Source organism: Myotis yumanensis, unplaced genomic scaffold, assembly GCF_028538775.1.
Source record: "Myotis yumanensis isolate MYYU_CA2020_CCGP unplaced genomic scaffold, mMyoYum1.0.hap1 SCAF_12, whole genome shotgun sequence".
In the NCBI taxonomy this organism is placed as follows: Eukaryota; Metazoa; Chordata; class Mammalia; order Chiroptera; family Vespertilionidae; genus Myotis; species Myotis yumanensis.
Window position 1 is genome coordinate 7410115 of NW_027223763.1, and position 19603 is coordinate 7429717.

The 19603-nt window shown below is 41.8% G+C and overlaps 1 protein-coding gene across 9 annotated transcripts in view; it reads left to right on the forward strand.

The window, feature by feature from the left end:
- Positions 1-19603, forward strand: part of MAPKAP1 (MAPK associated protein 1) — a 185813-nt gene that overhangs the window by 121551 nt on the left and 44659 nt on the right. For 8 of the 9 annotated variants that reach the window (XM_070430662.1, XM_070430670.1, XM_070430665.1 and 5 more), the window contains one exon: positions 5405-5512. The exons of the other annotated variant lie outside the window; for it this stretch is intronic. In XM_070430662.1, the coding sequence (XP_070286763.1) occupies positions 5405-5512 (108 nt within the window). The remainder of the gene's footprint in view (positions 1-5404; positions 5513-19603) is intronic. 9 annotated transcript variants of the gene reach the window in all.

Here is a 19603-nt window from a genome sequence, read left to right on the forward strand (position 1 = left end):
CCAGGAACCAAGAGGTCACTGGTTCAATTCCTGGTCAGGGCATATGCGCGAGGTGCAGTCTCCATCCCCAGTAGGGGGCATGCAGGAGGCAGCCAATCAATGATGTTTCTCTCTCCTCCATGTTTCTGTCTCTCTATTTCCCTTTCTCTCTCTCTAAAATATCAATAAAAACATTTTAAAATATATAAAATAAATAAAATAAAAATACAGGAGAGCAAACCCATTGCTCCAAGGAAGTACAGTGCTTCCTGCTGTCGAGGTCTGAAGGTCATTTCTCCTGTGGGTCTTTAGAAACAAGGCACAAAACGATAGGGGCGATAGTGTGGCTTCTCTCTCTGGGCTTCTGCACTTGCTTCCCATTGGACTTGAACTCTCAGCTGGCTCTCAGCTATCAAGGTATTGCATACTGACCCCTTTTATGTTTCAGTCCAGGATTACAGAGACCGAGAAAACTGGACTGGCATGTATGCATCCTCCACCCAGCAGATACTACAGATTTTCTTTGAAATTTATGCACTGAGATGTTTGCCAAAATCCTGCTCGAGTAGTAGAACTTGGAACCCTCCCAAAGTGCCCAGAGCAGTATTTTGTTCTAGCCCATTTGGTGGCATGGCATTACTGCAATAATGCGTCACTGGAGTGCCCGACAGATTTCCTTGTCACCGCAGAGGAACTGCTTCCCAGAATCTCCCTTTGTGTCCCCTCTGCTGTGAAGTGGAGGGCTTGCGGCTTCATGCGCAGCTGTGACATTTTAAAACCTCTTTCCAAAGGGTGGCTGTTGCCTTGAGAACTATGTCCTGTTCAGTGTGAAAGAGCCTTTTATATTTTATATAATCATTTCTTTGGCAGAAGTATATTAAAAGAAACTGACCTCACGGCTTGTCTTTTTTAAATGGTTTTGGCTGCTGTTTTTTCTTTCCTCCCATGTCAGCTGCCTAAAAATTAAACAAGCATTTTATAGAAACTATAGTTTGATAGATAGGAGGTCTGGGTTGTCATACTCTTGATTATAATCAACAGGCATTTATTAAGTACTTGTCATGAACAAGGCACTCTGGTTCATATGAATATAGAGAGTGCAGGCCTGGAGAGCTCTGGGTATGAATCCTAGTTCCACCACTTCCTGTGAGATGTTGTGTGAGTTACTTAACTCTGTGAGTCACAGACCAGAATGCATACTCTTTAATCCTAGCGTGACAGTAAATGAAATGATCTGCATAGTACTTGGCACAAAGTAGGCCCTGCTATGTTATGTTACGTGATCTTAGTATTGTTCCAGTCTCATGATGAGGAGTGATGATAGCTGACACTTAAATAGCACTATTAATGTGCCAGACGCTGTTCTAACTGCTTTACAACTGTTAACTCACTGAATCCTCACAGGCCTCTGAGGTGGGACTCAGCCAGGGCCAGACCAAGGTAATCTGGCCCCAAGTCCATGCCCTTCATCATCACGCTATATTGCTTCTGATCTCTACCCTGCCTTTACACAGCATAGCCTGAAGTTATCAATCTGAATTTTTCAGGGGGAAATGTGTAAAATAGTCTTTCTATGTGATAAGTTACCCAGTGTTTGGGCAAGAGTTAGAGAGAAACTGATCTTTGGAACAGGGAGTTTTCCCTTTGGGTTTAGATCTTGAGTCTCGCCTACAGTGTAACCATCTACCTTCCCCAAAGTCAAGACCCATCAGTTGTTTGCTAAGTTCAAAAGTAGGTTTCCAAGTTGTTCTTTAGCTTTTATGGAAGAGCAGAGTACCCAAAGCAGATGACAGTCAAAATTTTAGTTACTAACAAGACTGGGCACACACAGGAATATTTTTAAGGACAGGCAGGAGGTAGTTTTCCTGGATGGATGGGAAGATAAGGCGATTCTGTCCTCACAGGGACCTGGGATACAGCCATAGCATGGGATATTTAGTATGTGTGGGTTTCATTAAAATAAATTATTTCAGATCATTTTCATTTTGAATTCATAGAAACCAGAAGTTAAGTGATTCAGAACCCAAATGAATCCACAAATCTATAAAAATCTATACTTATGCTATAAACTATGGCCTCTTTATAATTGGCCAGTAATTTATAGTTTGCAAGAGAAAGGAAGGTTCAAAACACACAGGCTTTAGAGTCAAAGATCCTTGGGTTTCATTTTTCTGTTTCTACTTCCGACCTTTGTAATCTTGGGCAGGTTACTTCATCCTGCCAACCTTCCGGGGCCCAGTCTGGCAAAGGGGTATAATAATATCTACTTGCTAGAGTTGCTGCGAGGATTCGGTAAGGTAGCATATACAGAGTGCTTGGCATGTATGCTCATTCAGTATATGAGAGTCATCATCATACTAAGCTTCAAGGGGAAAGTCCTAATGCTACTTTCCAGAAACAAACTATTTCAATAGAAATATCTGCAACACCCAAGAAACAAGAAAGTAAATGTTGAATGATGGCATTTATGGCTTTGAGAGTGGTGCAGGCACTGTGTTTAGGGATACAGGACCCTTCTTAGTACTCCCTACCTACCCTGGTTTCCCTCATCCATGTTTCCCAGGCAGCTGCAGTGCCTGGAAGGAGAAAGTGTACAAAGGAGACCAACCTGAAGTCCACCCTAATGCAGCCACGTGTTGGCTCCCAGCAATCAGGAGAGGGGCGGCTTACTTTAATCCAGCTGTCAGGTAGACAGCTCGAGAAGCCCAACGCCCTGTACACTGCCCTTGAAGTCACAGGAAGCATGCTAGGTTGCAGGGTTACTTAAGATGAAAATATCGATCTACATAAACTGATAATGTCTAATTCGGATTAAATTTTGCATATAAAAGACCCATTGCAGATGCCATGATGTGTGATAATTATAGTATCCTCAGAAAAGTGGCATAGTAAGAAATCAGAGGGCTTGTAAATGTATACGATGTTTAATAAATTATAAAAGTAGCCTTTATTTAGTATAAGAAATGTGGAAAATACGGAATAACACCAAAGAGAAAGAAAAGCACTCATTTCCCCACTATGACCACTACTCACATTTTGGAAATAACCTTTCAGTATTTTTCCCCCTGTGACTTTACATATATTTTTTCATAATTGCAATCTTTCTGCACATATTGTTATAATTTTCTGTTTCATAAAGTAACACATTATAAACATCTATATATATAAAAGCCCAGCGACCCTTACAGTGGAACGACCGGTCGCTATGACATGCACTGACCACCAGGGGGCAGACACTCAATGCAAGAGCTGCCCCCGGTGGTCAGTGCGCTCCCACAGTGGGAGCACCACTCAGCCAGAAGCCAGGCTCACGGCTGTCACTAGCCGTGGCGGGAGCCTTTCCTGCCTCCACAGCAGCGCTATGGAGTGGCGAGCCAAACAGTAAGGAGCAGGCAGGCGGCAGTTAGGAGCATGGAGTCCCAGGTTGCGAGAGGGATGTCCAACTGCCGGTTTAGGGCTTAAACCGGCAGTTGGACATCCCCCAAGGGATCCCAGATTCCGAGAGGGCGCAGGCCAGGCTGAGGGACACCCTTTCTCCCCCTGTGCACGAATTTTGTGTATCGGGCCTCTAGTGTTTTATAAGATTAAATATTTTTGCAATGTTACCATTAATATCTTCACAGTATTTTGTTTAACCAGGTATTTCACAGTATTTCATTACATCTAGGTTATTCCCTATCATGAAAAAATGATTTATTATAGCTAAACTTTGTACCCAGATATCACTGTAAATTCATAGAAGTGGATGTCAGTGCCTCACACACAGCGTTGCTGGGAGTTATTGGGGATGAGAGCTCATATAACAGGCCAGTGTCTTGGAAAGCAGCTTCGGGGGTGAGGGTGCCCCAGCTGTGAACGTGGCTGTTAGGGAGGGGGAAGAAGAGGGTGCATAGGAATCTCTCACCAGCTAGGTTTTCTTAAAGTTCAGCTGGGCATGATTTTCCTGTGATTACTTCCACCAGTGAATGTGAAGGCTGCAGTGACCAGCAGGAAGTGTGCCTGGTGATTGACAAATGTTATCACAGATGGGTGACAGATACCAAGAATTACCTGTGTTCCCATACCTTTATTTAATCTTTTTGAAATTAAATTGAACTATGTGTAATGTTGAAATGGGTACATTCTTGACCTGAATATAGTGTATGAGAGTTTATAAGAATGGTGTAGACTTCTGAGCATGTACTTGCTTAAATACATAGTTATATGTGTTTTGAGCATTGTTTACTTTATAACAGTTTAAAAGCTGTTAAGTATTGTAAAAAAAAAAAGACTAAATGTATGTAAGAACTCTGAGAACTGACAGAGTGCTGATGAAATTAAGTTAGAGAGCAGCTCAGATATACCGTGAATCTACGTGTTGCAGTGAGCATAGGATATGGGAGAGGAGAATGGCTGAGATGAGTCAGATGCTCCACCTGAGAAAGGAGAAGGCTGGCTAAGTGACAGCAGCTGAAGAACAGTCTAAAAAGATGTGTTCTGCCTGGGAGGCCCCTGCTGCTCCCTCCGATCTCTCACCTCTCCTGTCTGACCAAACACGCCTTTCATGGCCAAAACAGTAAGAGTTTCTTACGCCTCTAATCTTTTCAGTAACCATTCGCAACAGGAGCAGTCTTTTGACTCTGATCATTGGACCCGTTAGGTGTTATCTGAGAAGAACAAGATTGTCATTTGACTTGACAAAGAAATACATGAGTAAATGTATAAAACACCCCAGTGTTTTATCAAGATCTGCCAGAACCCCCTGTGTGACAGGCATAGCTAGGATTCCAGGCTTCTAGGATTATTAAACCTTTATCTTTGTGTTTTCACAAATATTTCAACAAAAAACATGAATCAGCATCCATTGTCCTTCTATCACCGAAACCCAGAAACCTGAGTTTTGTGTGTGTTTTTAAAAAGGGAATTTTGGGGCTGTTATCATATTAGAGTTCTAAACATACCTTATTCCTGCTTATAATTGATTATTCATTCTTATTTAATGATTAATAAGTGCTTTTTTGTAGGAATGAGTATTTTTCCTTACTTAGAGTACTTAGAATATATCATCTCTATTGTTCATAATAAGCCTTCAAGGTGATAAGCACTTCTTATTAGGAAACAGGCTCAGAAAAAGGTAGGTTACCTCTCACATCTGAGAAACCATGTTGCTGTGTTGTGATTCCAGGTCAGTCTGAATCAAAAGCCATCTACCTCTCACCTTGGGGAGAACTGAGCGAAAACAGGCCCGATAATAGAACAGACACGTGTGTGAAACCTTGTGCGGAAAATACCCAAACTCTTTCCATCTTGGATAGCTAGACCCTCAAGACAGACGCCAGCGTTTTCCTAATGCTTTAACAGCTTTTTGCCAGTATGCGGTGTTTTTTCAATGTTAAATACCCTGTTTCAGACTTCCTCCCCTCCTCCTGCCCCTTTGATCTTCCAGGCCCTCAGTACCGCCTGGAGAAGCAGAGTGAGCCCAATGTCGCCGTGGACCTGGAGAGCACTTTGGAGAGCCAGAGCGTGTGGGAGTTCTGCCTGGTCCGCGAGAACAGTACGTTGGCCTCCTCGCTCCATGCTTGTTTTGTCCGTTGCAAACATGCTTAGGAGTCATGTGTTGGGGTCACTAGCCCGGTTTACCGAGGCCTGTGGTCGGCAAACCGCGGCTTGTGAGCCACATGGGGCTCTTTGGCCCCTTGAGTGTGGCTCTTCCACAAAATACCACATGTGGGCGCACACGTACAGTGCGATTGAAACTTCGTGGCCCATGCACAGAAGTCGGTATTTTGTGGAGGAGCCACACTGAAGGGGCCAAAGAGCCACATGTGGCTCGAGAGCGGTTTGCCAAGCCGCAGTTTGCCGACCACTGCCCTAGGCAGATTTCAAGTAACTGTTTTTCAAGGCAGACCTCAGCCTTCCTGCCAAAAGTGTATCCCAAAATGAAATGATTGATTTCATGCTTTTTTTTTTTTTTTTTGGTAAAAAGTCTGCATCCTGTTTAGCCCTCTGTGATTTATATATTTTTTATTAAACTGTATCTTCCTAAATTAGGATCAGTCCTGGAAAACAGCTTAGAAATAGGAGGCCTTTTCTGAGGCGAAGGCTATTTTGTATATAAGCAACTGGCCCTGTCACTGTCACTGTTTAGACAAACATCAGGGTTAGAAAATCCTGACCATGTGCATGCCTTCAGCAGGAGGCAGGGTAGTGGTTCCTCATGCTATCTGTGAGCCTCTTTAAAACGGCAGTTAGCCTTTCATCCTCCCTTCTGATTTCTGGGTTGTGAATCTTTGCCACTCCTCTCCTCTGTGCTCCCACTGACTTTAGGAGCAAGTGACATGTGGAAATGGAGATTGTGCAGCCAGCTCGCCTTCGTTCCTGCTTCAGGGCCTTTAACAGGCCGTTTCTTCTGTGCGGAGCACTCTTCCCCCACTCTGGCTGTTTGTCATCCTTCGTCTCAGTTTAAATGTCACATTTTCAAAGAGGCCATCCGTGGTCTTCCTTCCCCCCTCATTTGGGTCCCCCATTATACATAGAACATATTTTTTATTCATTGCATATATGTTTCTGTTTATAATTATATATTTTCCTCAATTATCTTTCTCCCACAAGATTTTCCAGGTCTATGAGGGCATCCCTGATCCATACCAAGTTACCCTTCATTAATTTAACCAGCACTTACCCCTCACTATAGGCTATGTACTATAGCAGCTTAGTAAATATATAGGGTCAGGCAAAGTAGGTTTATGGTTGTGAGTACGTGAAACAGTTTATTCTTGTGTTATTTATAAATTATTGTATTTTTTTCCATACGAATAACTGTAGACCTACTTTTGCCCCACCCTGTAGATTGAATGAGTGAATCAATGGCAGTTTTTTCGTCATGTCACTGACCCTCTACACAAGGCCGCTGCTCTTTAACCAGGGCCCTGACAGCCTCTTCTAGGGAGGCCTGTGCAAAACTCACCAGGGAGGTGAAGTGGGCTCAGTGTGTACCCAACATTTCTGCTTTTGGAAATCTGTCTTGAGAAAATATTTTAAATGCAATAAAGATATATGTGTAATGATAGGTGTTAGATGTTTATAATATTTCTATAATATTTCTAAATATATAGTATCTATATAGTACCCCTATATGGAAAAATTATGCAGGGCATCCCCTTTTGGTAAAGCAAAGCTAAGTAATAATTAAAACTGATTAAAATATACAAATCATAGAAAATTATTAATGGCCGGTATCTGGGAGAAGATTGAACTAAAGGAGGCAAGATTAACACCTAGAACCAATTTTTCCTGATATCATTTGAATTTGAAGGCTGCAATATTTAAAGAAAATTTTGCAGCTTTTTAATTCATATATTGTAAAAGAAGAAAGGCCAAAAATCAATAAGCTAAAGCATTTAGCTCAAGAAATTAGAAAACAAACAGGAAACGAAAATTAGAATAAAAGGAAGGAAGCAGTAAAGATAAGAGCAGAAATTAATGAAATAGGAAATTTAAGGACAGCAAAACCAAACATTGGTTCTTTGAAAAGACTAACAAACATGCTAAACCTTTGAGGAAATGGATCAGAAACATGGAAGAGAAACAAATAACGGAGAAACACAAATAGTAACAGAAATAAAAAAAAGGTACAGTACAGATCTGCAGTCACTAAATAGATAATACAAGATTATTTTGAAAAACTCCATACCAAAAATTGTGAAAATGTAGATGAAAAAGGGAAAAATCCTAGAAAAAACAACTTACCAAAATTGACACAAGAAGAAATAGAAACTTGAATATTCTCATAACTATTTTTAAAAATTGAGTTCATAATTAAAGACCTTGCCACAAAGAAAACTCAATCCCAGACAACTTTACTGGCTATTTTTACCAAACACTTAAGGAAAAAATGATTCCAGTCTTACATCAGCTGTTCAAAGAGTAGACAAAGAGGTTACACTCTCCAATTCATTTTACGAGGCTGTCATAATCTTACCAAACCCTAATAAAGACCATACAAAACAAAATATTTTCAGACCAATCTTAAATAAATGCAAATATCCTAAACAAAATATTAACAAACTGAATTCAGCATTATATTAAAATAATATAACATTCCCAAGTTGGTTTTATTCTAGGAATACAAGGTTTAGTTTAGCAATAAAAAATCCCAGTCGGTATAATTTGCCACAGTAACAGATTAAAAGGAGAACAGCCATCTCAGGAGATGTGGAATACTGTTCAATCATTATAAGTTGTGTTTACCAAGAGTTTTCATTATGAGAAAAATAACTTTGATGTAATATTAAGAGGGAAAATTGTCAAGGATACAAAATAACACAGCTAGACTAATCTCGACTATGTAAAATCAAAACAAACAAACCAAAAACATGGAAGGAAAATGCCAAAATATTAATAGTGGTTGTCTCTGGTTAGCAAGATTCTGGGTAATTCATTTTTCATCCTCTTTATACTTGTACTTTCCAGAGATTCTAAAATAAGTATGCATGACTTTCTAAGAAGAAAAAGCAAGCAAATAATAAGGGCAAGTTCACATAGATAGCGATTACATCATGAGAGTGCCTCTTAGTTTCATAATCCTTTGGACTGATCACACCCAAGGAAGAATTATAACAACACATTCCTTTGTATCTTGCTTATCTGATTTTCTTACCTGATATAAATGGGTAATCCCTCCCTTCCTGTCATTTTCTTTCATTCTTTAAAGAATCTCTCTCTCTTTCTCTCTCTCTTTTTCCCACTCAACCAAAGATATGGTGGTTTTTTTTAAATCGGTTTGAGAGAGAGAGGAAGGGAGAGGGAAAAAGAGAGAGAGAGAAACATCATTGTGGGAGAAAAACATCTATGAGTAGCCTCCGTACACGCCAAGGTGGGAGATCAAACCCACAACCTTTTGGTCTACGGTACAGCGCTCCAATCAACTGAGCCACCCAACCAGGGCTAAAGAATCTCATCTTTTAAACATGGTAGGGGAACTAATTCGCATAATAGGAACTCTGTAGTGGATTCTGTTTCAGAATGTTGACTCCTTGTTATATGAATAAGATAAAATTTATTTATTAGTGTCTTGGCAAATATTTTGGATATGTAACACTTATTCATGTAAAAGAATTTTCCAGATAACAAAGTGTGTCTGTGGTGAAAACTTAGCCTCTCTCCTCTTCCCTAATTCCCTTCCCAGAGACAAGTTGTTCCCAGTTTCTTTGATAACTTTCCAGGGATTATCTGTGTATATGCAAGTATATTCTGTATATGTACGTGAATACACACACACACATATATACAGTTGGCCCTCTGGATCCACAGGTTTAGCCTCTGCAGATATAATTGAAAATATTCTTGCCTGCCCGAAGTGGCTCAGTTGGTTGAGCATCATCCCATGAACCAAAAGATTACTGGTTCAGTTCCTGGTCAGGGCACATGCCTGGGTTAAAGGCTCCATCTCCAGTAGGGGTTGTGCAGGAGGCAGCCAATTGATATTTCTCTCTCACTCCCTCTCCCTTCCTCTCTCTATAAAATCAATAAAAACATATTTTTAAAAAGAAAATATTTTGAAAAAAATGTTATGTTATTGCTGACATTTACTATGTAATTAGGTCTACAGTGGTTGTACCTGTCCTGAAACAAACTTTTTCTAGTCATTATTCCCTAAACAATATAGTATAAATATTTACATAGCATTTATATTGTATTAGGTATTATAAGTAATCTGGAGATGATTTAAAGTTTATGGCAAGGATGTGCAAAGGTTATATGCAAATACTACACCATTTTATGTAAGGGACTTTAGCATCTAAAATTTTGGTTTCCACCGGGAATCCTGAAGCCAATCCCACACAGATACCAAAAGACAACAAGAACATATACACACACATTTGTATTCCTCTCTTTTTAAAAAACAAATGACTGTCATCAGTGTTCTCCATTTTTATTTTATCATTTTGACAAATATTATAGAGATTATTCCACATTAATCCGCATATTATTTCACCTCTTTCTTTTCTTAGCTGTTGCATAGTATTCCACAGTATACTGTGACTCTCAATTAGTTTTTCTTTGTTTGTTTCTTTGTTTTTAAGATGAGGCCCAACTTTCTTATACGAGGAAAAAGAAGCTGTGAGAATTGATGGATAAAGCTTTGACATCTGGGCTCTTGTTCTTACTGCACTTCTAAACATGAGCTTAGTTTTAAGTAACTTGTGTGACATCTGTGAGCTTTGGCATTGCCATCTTAAAGGATTGGCAAGAAATTCCAGTTCTTACCCTCTGAGTTAAGATTATTGTGGTAGTGAAAGAAGACTTCACCAGCATTTACAAAGTGCACGAGCGAGGCAGTGAATGGTTTGGAATCGATCGAATATTATAACTAGTTTTTGTAAAATGGAAGTAAATTATAAAAGCAGTTTATTCTTTCTATAGAAAAAATTTTTTAAAATGTAAATAGAAATTTCAATCAAGAACCAAGTATTGTTCTCTAGTAGCTACCTATGAAAAAGTTGGATTGAGGTTTTTAAAAATTTCAAAAATAGAATTTTTTAAATCTTCTGTTGGTATATTTGATTAGGACAGGTTTGCTATCCTTAAAGCTAATTTGAAGACTAAATTATGAGTATCTATTATGCAGTGTTTAAGAAAATTATATCAAAACAGACACTTCGCATGCTGCCCCTGACACTTACTAGGCTGTGTGAGCTTGGACAGTTTAACTTCTCTATCTGCCCTCATAAGGTTGTTAGGAGGATTCGATGAGTTTTAATAATCATAAAGCTCTTAGGATGGTTCCTGGCACATAGTAAACACTCAATAAATGTTTTGAAAGAGCAGCATTCGAAGGAAGGAAGGGAGGGAGGGAGGGCATATCTGTGGCTGACAGAGCAGAGAGGCCACAGTTGTGGAGGTCTAGAATCAGAACTATCAGGGCCCTCAAGGAGGTGTGTAATGGGGAGAGGGAGAGAGGGTGGTGAACGGGGCAAGTCTGTGAATCTGGGTCACAGGCCCAGAGAACTTGGAGCAGGGTGCTTTCCAGCCAGTGTGTTTTAGTGTTCTAGAAGAGATGTGCACTTTATAAGTAAAACCGTTTGGGGAGACTGCCATAGGGTGGACGTATATAGCCTTTCAATTTTTCTTCTGAGGAGGAATGGGGCCTCACTTTTTATGTCAATGACATCAAAAGATGTTTTATTTATTTATTCAGGCCTTCTATTATAAGGAATTGTGCTAGACATTCTTAAAAAGGGCTCTCTTGTAATTTTCACAACCATCCTATAAGATGTTATTCTAACTATAGAGAAAGGTTGTGTCTTGCCCCAAGTTAGCTCGCTGGTAAATGATAGAACCAGAATTCTAAGTCAGCTTTCTGATTTCAAAGCCCATCCTGAGATTGTTGACAAAACAACCTACATTTTCAACCTTAAGGATGGTGATGACAATTGTCTTTATACTCTGTGAGAGAAGAAGCTTGCAAATGAAGCTGATATGACAAGAGTTTCTGCCTAGGGACTGAGAGTTAACATTTGTACTTGGATCTTGGCCTAAATAAGAAAATGACAAGCCAGAGTCCTGAGCTTTCCAGTTGGATTCTTGTCTGATAATCTACTACATCCTTCAGCCAACTGTCTGCTGCAAGCTGGAATCAGACCAACAGGAAGCATGAGTACATTATGGAAAAGATGTAATGTAGGAAGACTGCCATTCTTGTCCAAGCATCTGTGTAAATCCTGGCACCAAACTGAGCCTCAATTTCCTTTTCTGCCAGATGTTGCCAGTGACCTTTTCTCTTACCCACTAATCATATGTGGGTAACCCTTCAGGTCTTTAGAAGAAAGATGCATCATGAACCAACTTGTCCTTCTCACAGCTTTAAGAGAGACACTTGGGACTAAAATAGGCTTGAAATTCCACTGGCTTTATGGAATACCGACAAAATGTTGGACGCAGTGTCTTTCCTGTCTTATCGCTCAGTAGCCTGTCCTTACTGTCGTTCAGCATCGTGCTTAAAAGCCCAGCCTTTAGAGTCAGACAGACCCTGGGTGAACCACTGCAGCCTCTGACATGGGGCAAATCACATCCTTTCTGAGCCTCAGTTTCCAGTGTAAAAGGAGGTTGAATCATTTTCACAGGTTTTTTTGAGATTTAAATAAGATACAAATGGTCTCCTTATAACAACCTTTTAGGCCAGGGTGGTCGTCATCTGTAATTTATAGAAGAAACTGATACTTAGAGGGGCGATTTGCTCATCACATGAATAATCATTGGGGGCCTGGAAAACCATGTCTTCTGTCCATTAGTCAGGAGCAAGGGGTCCCAGCCCCACACCAGGCACCCATGCCAGGGTTCCAGAGCTGTGAAGAGAAGTCCCTGTAACTATGGGTTGTAAAAACCAGCAGGGATTGTGGCTGAGGGACACGGAGGCTGCTAGACACCCAGGCACACAAATGTACTCAGACTCCATACCTCTGAGCTCCAACACCGGGTGGCTCTGGGGGACTCAAGATACACACAGGGAGGAATTGCATTATCTGGCATTGGGCAGGAACTCAGGGGCAGCTTTCTCCCAGACAAGGGTGCTCGCAGGGGTCAGTGTTCCTGTGCTGGGACCTCCCCTGTCTCAGAGCTGACTGGCAGCCATATCTGTTTGCTCTGCCCTGGGGATTCCGTGAGACCCCTCCCCATCCAATTTGCAGCCCCACCCAAGCTGTTTGCAGCAACTTTTCCATATGAATGGCCTGTCCTGCCTCAGGCTTCAGACTTTGCTAAAATCTCTCAAACAAGCTGAAGCTGACGATAGCATGCCCAAAACCTATCAATAAAAGGCCCAAGACCTGGCACTACCACCAGCCTTCCTTGCTATACAACTGGGCCTCACCTCCTGCAAAGCAGCTCTCCTACTGTAGTTGCAGCTGGTCCTCACAGCCAGTTGGCCTGGAGGCCAACTCCTCTCAGAGACACCAATAACAATCAATGCTCAACTACAAGACTGTGCACACAGTCCACACAGGAGTGTGCCTAGAGTGCCCAGCTCAGGTGCCTGGGGAGGCTGAGCCACCGGACCCTACAGGGCATCTACTGTACAAGGCCTCTCTACCAATTCCAGGAGACATAGTAGCTCTACCTAATACATAGAAACAAACACAGTGAAGCAGCCAAAATGTGGAGACAAAGAAACATGTCACAAATGAAAGAAATGGAAGCAAGCAAACTACTGGATACAGAGTTCAAAACCATGGTTATAAGGTTACTCAGTGATTTTCATGAGACTTTCAAGGATCTTAGTGAGAATGTCAAAAAACATGAAAAAGGTCCAGTCAGAAATTACGTGTACACTAACTCAAATAAAGAACAGTTTACAGGTATTCAACAGTAGAGTAGAGGATTCCGAGAATCAAGTCAATGATGTGGAATATGAGGAAGCAGAAAACACCAACAGAAGAGCAAAAAGAAAAAAGAATCCAAAAATATGAAGATGGTGTAAGGAGCCTCTGGGACAACTTCAATACAGCATTTGCATTCTGGGGGTACCAGAAGGAGATGAGAGAGCAAGATATTGAAAACCTATTTAAAGAAATAATGACAGAAAACTTCCCCTACCTGCTGGAAAAAAAAATAGACCTACAAGTCCAGGAATCACAGAGAGTCCCAAACAAGAGGAACCCAAAGAGGACCACACCAAGATGCATTATAATTAAAATGCCCCGGGATAAAGACAGAGAGAGAATCTTAAAAGCAGCAAGAGAAAAGCAGTTACCTACAAGGGAGCGCCCATACGACTGTCAGCTGATGTCTCAACAGAAACTTTGTAGGCCAGAAGGGAGTGACAAGAAATACTCAGAGTGATGAATAGTAAGGTCCTACAACCAAGATTACTCTACTCAGCAAAGCTCTCATTTAGAATTGAAGGTCAGATAAAGAGCTTCACAAACAAGAAAAAACTAAAGGAGTTCATCACCACCAAACCAGTATTATATGAAATGTTGAAGGGTATTATTGAATAAAAAGAAGAGATAAAAATATGAACAATAAAATGGCAACAAATACATATCTAACAATGAAATTTAAAAATCAAAATAAATGAACAAGAAATCTAATGAACAAAATAAACTGGTGAATAAAACAGAATCAGAGGCATGGAAACATGGAACAGATTGACGAATCTGAGAGGGAATTATGGGAGGCGGAGTGGGAAGAGATTAACCAAAGATCTTACCTATGGACATAGACAGTAGGGCGGTGAAGGCCCGGGGTGGGGCAGGAACTGGGTGGAGGGGGGCAATGGGGGGTAAAAGGGGAGACATCTGTAATACTCTCAACAATAAAGATTTTAAAAATAAATAAATTGTGAAGTAAAAAAAACAACAACACATAGGTGAGTGCAATGCACAATGCAAGTGTTGGCCATTCCTAGTGTCTGTCTGTGTGCCTGAGACACAAGGCCAGCACCCCTGCCCGGAAACACCACAGCTAGTCTGCGCATGTGTGTGCTGGCCTTTCCCTCGTCATTCCTGTTTTCCCTCTAGCCTCTTAGACTCCCCACAGGCCCCTTGGGCAGTGGCCAGCACCGGGGATAGGTGATACCCAGGCAAAAACCAGTGGTGACCTGCTACTAGAAGCAAAGTGTGCCCTGTCCACACCCACTTCTTCAGTAATGAGTGTCTGGATTGTGCTATGTGGGCTGAAAAATTCCACATGAATTGCATTTTTCACTCTCTCCCTTTCTTGAAAGCGCCCCCCCCCCTTTCATTTTATCATTAGGTAGTAATTAGTATTCAAGGGAAATTGGTCTTAATATATTAAAATTGGTTAAGTGCATTTAGACCTGTACCACAGCCAATGTCTTATTGGAAAATGTAATTGGGGACTCTGTGTATGTAATTAATTGAATTACAATTAAGAACTTTCATTAAGCGATACACTGGTACATTAGAGCAGTAAGGAAACATGTTTGACGAGCCACAAACCCCGAATGGGCTCTAAGTGAGGGCACAGGGATTTGTATCCCGCCGGTCGGCTCCTGGCCCCAGACTCCGCCTGCAGCCCCTGGCTAATGGTTTGGTGGTGCATTGGGGACATTTCTGCAGTCACTCCCCTGATCGAGGTGGGGTTCTTCCAGCATGGGTGCCCTCACCCCGACTCCAGAGTCAGGGGAGTGATGCCTCAGTGTTGAGCAGATGTAACAGTTCGTAGATATTTTGTTGTTGTGAACGAATGTTGTATTTTGACTTGTAAATTACCAAAAGTGCCCAGGCTCCTTAGAGGACCCCATTGCTTCCTGCATTTTGAACAGTAGCAAAAGCATATCAGAGGAAGAGGAAGCGATGGGAATTCTGTCATCAACCTAAATTCCAAGCAAACCTGCAATGAATCAGTGGTTCAGACCCCGAATGGTCATCCATCATCCTAGGGTGGTCGGCTTCACTCTGGGCACACATTTGTTCATTGATGGCATCCTCCTCTGGGCCGGCCACTGTGCTGGGCGGTGGAGAGGAGCCCCACATCATGAAGCCCGCAGTTGTGAAAAGTGCTGTGTGAAGGGTATAAAAGAGCGTTTAGCAGGGGCTGGAGCTGGTGAGAGTAGGAGGAGAAAACCTCCTTGAGGAAGAATAAATAGGAGTTAGATAATGAGTACGGGAAGAATGGTCCAGGACAAGGGACTGCTCGGAATGAATGAATGAAGCAGAGTGAAATGAGCAAGGGAGGGAGTGCTGAGAAAAGAGACTGAGGGATGGCAGGGCCCAGAATCAGAGCCTAAAGGCCCCCCTCCATGATCTGCTCTTTTTAGAAATTCCGCAAACCTGAAACCATTTCTTTCTGATCAGCTCATAAAACAGGTTTGCTCTGATTTATTGCGGGGCTGAAATCTCCCTGTGGAAAGGCTCTAACTCCAAGTGTTTAATCAATTAGGCACTGGCAGCAGGGCCCTCCACCCTGGTCACAGCCTGGCAGATTCAGTGAAGGGCGTATCCCACTGTGTGGTCCCGACGGCTTTGAGGAGATTGCTGCAGAGGGGCACGCATGCGTGTGCGTGCTTGTGTTAAAGTATATCACCTATTGATTATTTTTTAGAGACCAGCAAAGATGACTAGTAGCCAAAGGGAAGTGTTTAATAGAAGAGAAGTTTGGGGCTTATGAGGCTTTGGGGACTTAAAAGGCCTTTGGAAGGAAAAAAAAAAGTGATGGATGTAGAAGCTAAGGGAGAGTTTTCCTCCATGACTCGTGCATCCTGCTTTGAGTCTTACAGGAGAGAGTATTAGCTTCTATCCCTGATTCTTTGTTCTGGCGAGGCCAGCCATGATTGTGTTCTCCTTAGATACTTTTGTGACCCATGGATTTTACATTCCCAGCCCATCTGAGGAACATGTGTACCCAAAGGGGGTGTGGTTAAGGGCACGTTTTTGGAATTAGACTGACGTAGGTACAGTTCCTACTTCCAGCTTATACTAGTTACACGGCTATACTAGCAGGATGACATTCTCTAAACTAACAGGGGCTTCATTTTCCTCACCTATAAAAAGAGATAATATTCAACTTAAAAGGGCTTGAGAAAATTAAATGAGCTACTATACTTAAAGGGCTAAGCATTGTGTCTGGCACATAGTAAACACTGAGTAAATGTTAACTGCTCTGATGTTGACATGGGATCCCAGTCTGGTAAGGCATCTGAATGGAAAGCTAGAAATAGTGTGTCAGGCTCGACGTAAACACAGGGATGGCATACAAACTCACGTAGTGTTATGCTTAACCTGTGTTGCAGCAAACTTCATTCATGCCCCCAGCAGCATTTATTAAACATCTACTATGTGCTCTGTAGGATAGAATGTTCCTGCCCTCAAAGGAACTCATTGTCCAGAGGAGGAGTACAGATGCTTATCATGTAAGTGGCTTACAATACGAGCCTTCAGGGCTGCAGGGTTTCAGGAGAGAGGTCAGGGAAGATTCTAGACCAGGGGTGGGCAAACTTTTTGACTCGAGGGCCACAATGGGTTCTTAAACTGGACCGGAGGGCCGGAACAAAAGCATGGATGGAGTGTTTGTGTGAACTAATATAAATTCAAACTAAACATCATTACATAAAAGGGTACGGTCTTTTTTTTTTTTTTTTTTTTTTTTAGTTTTATTCATTTCAAATGGGCCGGATCCAGCCCTCGGCTGTTCTAGACTCTACCTTGAAGTATATAAATATTAAAGAATGGAAAGGACATTCTGGCCAGATGGTATAACCCAAGTGAAGTCCAGTTTGGCTGAAGTAGAGATTTTTCTGTGTGAGGAGTAGCAATAAGGCTTCATGACAGATGGGGCGGAAGAGGTGTTAGTCTTCATCTGGCCAGTGACTTGCCCAGCAGCATTTACTCTGCACCAGCCCTGAGCTGGACATGCCTCTTCCTTTGAAGAGCTTCTCATCTGTACCCCCCACCACTCTTTGCTCCAGCCAAATGCAAGCTCTTGCTGTTCCCACTATATATGCTCATGTTGGGGTCCAGCCCCAGCAGGTCCAGGGGTTCCCAAAGGTGTGGACGGAGTCGGCGAAAAAGGAATGACACAGAGACAGCGTTCAGTTGATCAGCAGCCTAGCCAGGTTCTCCAGCCAGGTTCTAGCCAGGTTCTCCAGCCAGGTTCTGTCTTTATTCTCCTGTTAAATCTGTATTTATACCAGTTGATTTTAATCCTGTCCATTCTATTCCAAAGGTTAGGGCGTTTGTTATCTCCATTCCAAGATCTCTACTCTCTTGTTCTGTTAAGCTACAAGGAAGTAACTGAAGGAGATTATCCTAAGTAAAGATTATGTAGCTTAAGTGTGATTGTTCTAGTTGAAGTGATTAATTACCCGCCTGGCACTTAGTTAAGGGGTTTTACAGATTTATTCACTTCCTTAGTCCTGTTAATCCCTAACTCCAGGGAAAAAATCCCCACCTGGGGAAACAACCTTTCTTGGAGAGGTGACCTTAGTTAAAACACATAGCGCTAAGAAGGGGAGCAAACATATTAAGAACAGTATGCCATATACACCAGGTCCCTCGAAACATATGCTGTGCAGATGTTTCTTCCCTGCAGCGACTGTGTCAAGCAGCAAGGATGGACCGGCTTCCAGCAAATTCCCCCTTTTTTATTTTTTAAATGATAGCGCGTGTAAATCAGCGGCCACCTCTCAGATTGGGTTGTTTAAGACTCGGAAGACCTGTTTTTGACTTTGCCAACAGGTCATTCCGAAGCTTAACCCTGTATCGGCTCCCCACATGCTCACACTTTGTGGGCTTCGTGTCTTTCCCACACTATTCCTTCTGCGGATGGTCTGTTCCCTTTCCGTCATCCGGGGACCCTGCCACCCTCCTGTGTTCCTAAAGCCCAGGAGAGGCAACAGCATCATCTTGCTGCAGGGAATGTGAAGGTGAAGATGTAACAAGGCCATCGATCTTCTGGTCCAGTTACAGAGTTGCCATCGATCTTTTTGGAGAAGTAAGATTGAAGTTGCTTTAACTTATAACTAGATTAGAGCTTTTGGACTTAGTCTAAGCCTCCTTGAACTAACCATAAAATGAAGTTTAAAGTCCCATGTAGTTTGTATCTGGGAACACAAAACACCTGCCAGTAGCATGTAGTAAGTTCATCTGAGCTTTGATTTAACGAGTAGTGCCCATTGTCTGAGAGTCACGTGTACCTGTGTTTCTCTCAGTTCCAGTAAAAATACTGTTTTAAACTGTAAAGCAGTGTTAGTTAAAATTAGTCTTGATCACCTGACAGCAGGTTGTTACTCTTAGAATGTGTGTAGAAGCTTTCTGTCTGTGTTTGTTGTCAGGTATGTAACACAGATAGATACACAGCTGTACCTGCACTTTTTTTTTAAAATATATTTTATTGATTTTTTACAGAGAGGAAGGGAGAGAGATAGAGAGTTAGAAACATCGATGAGAGAGAAACATCGATTAGCTGCCTCCTGCACATCTCCCACTGGGGATGTGCCCGCAACCCAGGTACATGCCCTTGACCGGAATCGAACCTGGGACCTTTCAGTCCGCAGGCTGACGCTCTATCCACTGAGCCAAACCAGTTTCGGCTGTACCTGCACTTTTATGTCTCATCATGGTTGTCCACATGGACACCCAGGGACAGGAAAACATGGCAGGTTCTCAACTATTTGGCCTTAGGACTGCTTTACACTCAGAACTATTGAAGACCCCAAAGAGCGTATGTTTATTGGGTTATATCTACTTATTAGGAATAAAAACAGAAAAATTTACAGAATAAATAATAAATTTTATGAAAAATACCTGTTTTAAAATCTTAATGAGAAGATTGGGACTGTTTTGTTTTCTTTCCCTGAGAGCATTTATTTTTGTTTCATCAGGGAAATAAATTATTGACTAGTCACCTGAACCAGTGGGCACTGTTTTATATTTTTGCAAATTTCTGTAATGTCTGACTTGATGGAAGGCACCTGGATTTGCATATCTACTCTCTTTTTTTAATTGAGGGAGGGAGGGGGAGATCAATGTGAGAGAGATACATTGACACCTAGGTATGTGTTCTGACTGGGAATCGAACCTGCAACCTTCTGGTGCATGGAACAGTGCTCCAACTAACTGAGCCACACCAGCCAGGGCTGCAGATCTGCTTCTGCGCTCAGTCTATTACAGTACATTGTTTCCGT